At 37.3% G+C, this 7,500-nt stretch overlaps 1 protein-coding gene across 1 annotated transcript in view; it reads right to left on the bottom strand.

Moving 5' to 3' along the window:
- Positions 1-7,500, bottom strand: part of LOC138865432 (haloacid dehalogenase-like hydrolase domain-containing 5) — a gene marked incomplete in the record, with an annotated part of 10,071 nt that overhangs the window by 488 nt on the left and 2,083 nt on the right. The window contains 6 exon segments of the mRNA XM_070135788.1: positions 1-4,525; positions 5,086-5,254; positions 5,458-5,646; positions 5,762-5,967; positions 6,884-7,087; positions 7,307-7,500. The exon segment at positions 1-4,525 is cut by the window's left edge and continues 488 nt beyond it. Coding sequence (XP_069991889.1) covers positions 4,376-4,525; positions 5,086-5,254; positions 5,458-5,646; positions 5,762-5,967; positions 6,884-7,087; positions 7,307-7,500 — 1,112 coding nt within the window.

Here is a 7,500-nt window from a genome sequence, read left to right as displayed (position 1 = left end):
AGAGATAAATGTATATATCTGACAGATAAACAGACACGCATTTATTTCTACATATATAGATGTTTGCATATACGAATATTTATTATTTAATATTCACAGTTTTAACAAACCAGCCAATATTATGTGATTTGTCCAAGTGGATTTGAGGTTCTCAAAACTTTCAGTCCATTAACCACTAAATGAAGTTTTAAAATTTTCAATCCATCAACCCGTTAATGAAGTTTCAAAATTTTTAGTTCATCATCCCCTTAAGGAAGTTCAAATTTTCCGTTCATTAATCCCTTAAAGAAGTTTAAAATTTTTCTTGAACCCCAATTTCAAAATTTCATTAAAATTACAAGTCACACATTAGACAATATAGATTGAAAATTTACCTTAATAAATGCATATCATCATAAAATCAAAATAAGGCATTAACATTCAATTTTGTTATTTTCACTCTCCACCCATATTGACTGTGGATGAGTAAGTGTGTGAGAGAATATGTGTGAATCTCCATGGACAGGTAGGTTGGTGGCCACACCTTCAGAAAACACCAAGGACAGGCACAGACCTCTATGAGCTTACAGAGACCCCAAACCAAAGATATAGCTGAATATTAAATAGACTTTTCATATCTTACTCATCTCCAGCCACTTATTGAAACCCAATTAAGATATTTTTCATCCCCGATAAAATCCAGCCATTTTTCAAGCTCCTGTCCTTGATATTCATGGACCCCTTTTTCAACCCCTTGGCAAGTCACCAATCTCTTCGATGGTTTCATTGATACCTGTGAGGCGATATCAACCACTTCGAGAACCCCTGAAGTAGATTGTCTGACTGTAATTTATATATTTTAAATGCAATTTTGTGGGACACTAGGTTAACTATGTGTAACTGTAACTAAAGGAAACTAGTTATTTATCAACAAAAATCTGCCATTTTATAAAAGGGAAAGATAAGATATATGAATAAAGAAAGAAGGATACTGATAATTCAATATCTGTAAGAAGATACAACTTCAAAAATATCTTTTATGCCTTAAACACAAATATAAGCATAATTACTAAAACAACCAGTTTATTACATTACTTCAGCATTATGTAGTTTCATTCCTCATATTTAAAATATTCTAATGAAAAACATTTAAACTGACCATTCATTTCATTTCATACAAGTCACAAGCAACAGATCATAGATTATACATACTAAGAAATATGTATTCTTATTCCCATTTCTTATCAGACTTGTCTCGGAAGTTTCTGTCACCAGAAACATGAAACTGTTATCCTTGTGTGTAATAATACCAGTCATAATGCCCTTGTATGTGCAAGATAAAATTCACAATGACAAATTTACTCAGTAGTAGTAGCACAGTTCTCTGTTCCTTGCATTCATCAACTGACTAGACATTTTCCTGCTGTTTTTGTAGTTAAAAGATCACATAACCCTGTAACAGTAGCTGCATGATATTTTGTGAGTTATAAATGCACTAAACAAGAAGGGCTTAATATCATATAATCCTATGATGACAGTTTGCCTCACAATTACAGGTTATATTATACTAAGCATAAAGGACTTGATATGCATTTTGAGATTCCTATATTCTGTCATGGCGGCATGATATCTGTTAAAACATACAGCAACTGTAGCCTGGTAAGATAAATAATTACAATAGCCTTCATGTAGAAGTACTGAATAAGGGATCATAGCATTAGTAAATAAAATGAGTAATTGAGGTACACTACCATTAGGAATATAATATCATAGATAGTTTTTTATATCCTGTGATTGGTTGTGCTGTGTTATAAATACCCAATATGAGTATGAATATGCATTAAAATAACTGAGGTAGGAGAAATGCATCTGGCAACTTGATAAATGTTTACCGCCTATTCAACCCCTGTTGCACAAGAGGTGTCGCATAGGCCATAACTTTTGGAAAAGACAACTCAATTTTCCAATAACTGGTGACAAAGCATTTCCTTTAATCTGGACAAAATTACGTGATAAAGCATTTCTTTTAATCCAAACAAAATTTCAAACGGAAACTTGATTCAATGTCTTTAAATATGTTATGCTTTCAAGATGTGTGGCATATATCAATTAGAAGTCCAAAGAGTATTACTGAATTATTTGACCAGTGTACCAGTATGTAGTTGTTATCAATTGTGAAATGTTTTTATATTTCACTGAAGTACATGTTGTTATGGTAATGAATGCTGGTTTAATTTGCTCTTTAAAATGTACTCAGCTGAGATTCGGTCAATATTTTGTTAATATAACCTATTGCACACAGACAAGTTATGGATGTTTAAGCAGCCTAAATGAAGGATAAAATCAGACCAAGCTACAATTGCTTATATGTATGGCTACAATATTGAAGATGAATTACCCTGTGATACCATACAGTATTACATATTGTCTTCATATGGTTTACAAAGGAAGGGTTAAACACGCACATTGTTTTTCTTTAACAGTCAGACCAGGTGAAACTCAAAAAGAAAGAAAGAAAATAAAGATAGGTTGGTTATCATAGTTTAATGCATATGGACGAATCTGGTTCTATTGTCAGTTTGGGAGACGACAAGAGTTCATCAATATGATGAGTATCCATTGGTTATTAATACTCAGTTAATACATTACAGAATATCAATACCTCCCAAGATTTGTTTTTTCTTTTTGAGTTATACAATACTACAGATTTAGTTACACATTTACATATGGGTAAAAGAGGTAGTTAAATAAACACAAACATATATAACAAAACACAGAATGTGCACACCATCTTTAGTCAAAGAGACAGCTTTCTTTCTCTTTCTTTTCTTTCTTATACACATGAAACTGTTAAACTATAATACATCCCATTTCAAGAAAGAACAAAACAAGCAAACCAACCGCAGACTCTGGGGTACTCTAATTTATCAAGTCTTTTCCATACTGTTCATCTAACACCTCAAATTTCATATACAATTTCTTCAATTTTTTACCCTAATATATAATATTCTTTTAAAAGAAACTTGGCAAATTGGAGTACTCCAAATTCCTGGCTGATCTGCCAGTTTTTCCTTTCTTGAGATTGAACAGCACATAGTTTCCACACTGGTATTGTATGAGACTTTGTAACTCTTTCATTATCTGATAAGAGGTCCATATATTTCTTTTTCTCTCTTTTATACGATCTTAAAGACAGTCTTAAAAATACAATTCTTAATCTTTAAAAAGTTGATAAATACAGCAAGTGAGAAATAAGTCCTGGCTATTTGAGCATATTTTCTATTTTCTTCTGATACCTTTTAGTTTATTTAGACTTGCCATAATAAATATATGTGTTAGATTTGTGACATTCTCTTTCCTTCTTTTACACTATAATACAATCAACTACACACTGTGCATATGCATATGCACATGCACTTGCACACACACATACAAACCTATAAACAGACATAGAAAGTTGGTGTTCGTGTAATTAAGAGTGAGTGAGAGTGAGAGAGTGAGAGGGTGAGAGGATGATATATATACATATATATATATATATATATATATATATATATATATATATATAGAGAGAGAGAGAGAGAGAGAGAGAGAGAGAGAGAGAGAGAGAGAGAGAGAGAGAGAGAGAGAGAGAGAGAGAGAGAGAGAGAGTGTGTGTGTGTGTGTGTGTGTGTGTGTGTGTGTGTGTGTGTGTGTGTGTGTGTGTGTGTGTGTGTGTGTGTGTGTGTGTGTGTGCGCGCACGCACATGTGTGTGTGTGTGTGTGTGTGTGTGCGCGCACGCACATGTGTGTGTGTGTGTGTGTGTGTGTGTGTGTGTGTGTGTGTGTGTGTGTGTGTGTGTGTGTGTGTGTGTGTGTGTGTGTGTGTGTGTGTGTGTGTGTAACAAACATCAATGCTTAGCATTCCAGTTATATAACACAATTAATAAATAATGACTGAATTTTAATAAATTATCAATATTCTCTGAAATATTCATGAAATCTTTGTAGTTTCTAGCTCTTTACCGAATAAACCCCTCAGTAAGAATGCATAAAAGGAGATCAACAATATACTCCATCGGGATATGGGTATCTACCTCATAGCTCCTTAATCTTCTAACGCCTACAGCAGCTATCTGGGTTTAAAGATGTACACTCTAAAACAAAATTTGTCAACAAGACTATCTACATCGAAAATGATATACTTTCCTATGCCCTTTAACATACATACTGTATATTTGAAAAAATGTTCTTAAATATTCTTTATCCCCTCACTGGTAAACGTAGCTCACCTACAAAAAAGAATCATGTGTATATATCTTAGTCAACTAGTGAAAAGCCCAAGGCAAGACCACAGCCAAATCAGCTGCTATATAAAGCACTCGCATACATCTCACGCCCCGGCCTCATTTAGGGTTCACCGGTAGTTCTCACGCTTGAATATGGTCGTGATGGCCTCCAGGACGCACATGACAGAGAGTGAAGGTTCTTGCAGTTTGGATTCGACAGGAAGGAAGTCTCTCGGTGAGTGTTCTAGGAGCTGCTCTGCCCCATTGTGCACTCCTGTCTGCCAATGCAAAAGGGAAGTGTCATCTGAGGTTCTGTCAGGTAGTGGTTGCTGCCCAAAATCATATTTTCAAAGGATAATGGACTCAACCTTGTAATCTAAAAATATTTTCTATATCATAATGGAATAATGGAAGTAATGCATTTCATATAAAAAGATAAGTTTCTTCTGGTTGTTATTTTCAGAAAGTCTTTATTATGGAAGGGCTTTTACATACTCTTAACTATAATACTAAATGATCAAGTATGAAAAAAAATTGTCATAGAATCATGCAGTATACATAGAAATCCCTTTTCAGTAATTACATTTTATAGTGTGAAGATTGCCAGAATAGTACCATCAATTACAATGTACATAAACTTTGAAAATTACATATATCAAAGGACAACGGTTTAGCCTTATAAAAATAAAAAGGTTAATATTTGTATAACTGCAATCATAATCTTCAATAATTAGACTCTGTAAGTCCCAAGCTAGCCTGAAAAATGTAAAGGAACTACATATTTGCAGTACAAATATATCATCTGCAATTAAGAAAATATGTAAGGGCTGAGACTCACCTTAACTAGCACAGAATAACACTGATCAGCAGTCAGACCTTTAAAATCGTGAGTGGAAAGATCAAGACCTCTGGCACCTTGCATCGACACATGTTTTTTGCTTCTGCGGTGTCTCCTTACATATTCCTGATATAAATTCATTCCAAATATATCAGTATGAATATTGTCTCTGAAAAGAATAAGCTCATTTTAGTAATTAGACAATCAACTTATTATACCATAATATGATGAGAAATATTTCGTCATTCATTACATATGATTGAAGCAGACGGCTAATATCAAAATCTGAGACTATTCACATCCTCATTCATTAATGTCAATCAAAGCATGAAGTCAAAACCACAAATAATAAGGAAACAAAAAGCAACTCACCCAATTGCATAAAGTTTTGTGATAGAATTGTTAATGCCTATAGATCTCGCATGCTCTTGGACCATCGTTTCAGCATGGTAGTACGTTATTTCTGAGGGCTTCCCAACCAGGGCTGTGTATATGAGGTCATTCCCTGTCAGCTTTTTGTAGAGTGCCTCAAGACAGAGCAAGAAAGCACCGTGACCAAATCTGCAAGAACGGAGAAGTATACGAAGAACATAAATATTGGTAAAAAGAACCCTGAGATTAAACTGTATCATCAAATACTTGACTGGATATTCAGCCAATTCTAATTACAATTCACCTGGGCATGTGAGCTTCTGCCATCCACTGTAGGTCCATGTTGCAAGCAAGGATTGGCAGATGTGGGTATGGGGCAGTTGGTGTCCCAGAAACGTCTCCGTTGGTCATCAATATATCTATTAAAAGCTGCAATGATGTTTCCCACCTCACTGGCTCACCAAATAGCATGAGGGCATCTATTTTTGTTATGGGCGATGAATTAACTGCCTGTAATGAGAAGAAATGGTACATAGTAGGATAATCTTAAGAAAAGAAAGGTAAGGAGGTGGGAGAGACGGGGAGGGAGGGAGGGGGAGAGAGAGGGAGAGGGGGAAGGGAGGGAGAGAGGGAGAGACGGAAGGGAGAGGGAAGGGAGAGGGAGAGGGAGAGGGAGAAGGAGGGGGAGGGAGGAAAGAGAGAGAGAGAGAGAGAGAGAGAGAGAGAGAGAGAGAGAGAGAGAGAGAGAGAGAGAGAGAGAGAGAGAGAGAGAGAGAGAGAGAGAGAGAGAGAGAGAGAGAGGGAGACAGAAAGAGGAAGAGGTGGAGAGAGAGAGAGGAAGGGAGGGAGAGAGAAAGAGATAGAGAGAGAAGGAGAGAGGGAGGGAGGGAGAGAGAGAGGGGGAAAAAGAGAGAGAGGGGGAGAAAGAGAGGGGGAGAAAGAGAGAGAGGGGGAGAAAGAGAGAGAGGGGGAGAAAGAGAGAGAGGGGGAGAAAGAGAGAGAGGGGGAGAAAGAGAGAGAGGGGGAGAAAGAGAGAGAGAGAGAGAGAGAGAGAGAGAGAGAGAGAGAGAGAGAGAGAGAGAGAGAGAGAGAGAGAGAGAGAGAGAGAGAGAGACAGGGAGGGAGGGAGGGAGGGAGAGGGAGAGGGAGAGAGAAGGGGGTGGGGGATAATTTGGCCTGCATACATTTCTCAGACTGACAATCTTTTGATGTCACACCTAAGATATAAATAATACTGAACTTAACTCTCTCTTACACAGTGCATAAATTATCAGCTAAAATTCTTGTATACAATTTGTAAGTGCAATAATTGAAGACTCTAATAATGAATCTGAATATCTTATCAAAATGGAATACAGTTAATGACAAAAATTATTCTACTGCATTTCTATCAATCTATTTCTGACGCATCTATTTTGCAACAAACCTTCAAAGAACGTCTCCTGTGATCCACACAGTCCAGCTGTGGGTAGGCAGTCCGTAATTCATCTACTGTTGTTGTGTTGCAGAATCCGAGATTGTTTGCGATTTCCTGAACTGGACCCTGGCCTGATATTAGCACATGCTTATTAAAGTACTGGTCAAACATCTTGAGGGGAGAGTGAGCCATGACAACTTGGTCTTCATGGATCTGCCAAATAAGTAGGATTTTAAAAATTATGGTACATCAAAATTTAACATATCACATACAGACATGTGAACATTCAAATGCAAACTCAATGTCAGACACAGACAAATCTGACACACAGTCTCTCTCTCTCTCTCTCTCTCTCTCTCTCTCTCTCTCTCTCTCTCTCTCTCTCACACACACACACACACACACTTTCAACTCGGCTTCTCCACGACTCACCGTGACGCCCAGCCACTTGGAGAGCTGCTCCGCCTTCTCGCTCCTGAGGGCATTGCCAGCGTTGGTCACGAAGACGGTGGGCACGCGGAACTGTCCCGAGTCGTCGACCAGGTGCGAGAACGCCTCCGGAGCCGACGGCAGGATGCGCGACCCACGCACGATCACGCCGTCGATGTCGAACAGCAATCCGAAGT

This window comes from Penaeus vannamei, chromosome 21 (assembly GCF_042767895.1).
Source record: "Penaeus vannamei isolate JL-2024 chromosome 21, ASM4276789v1, whole genome shotgun sequence".
Taxonomy (NCBI): Eukaryota; Metazoa; Arthropoda; class Malacostraca; order Decapoda; family Penaeidae; genus Penaeus; species Penaeus vannamei.
The sequence above is the reverse complement of the archived record's forward strand: the minus strand, read 5'-3'. Positions and strand labels throughout refer to the sequence as shown.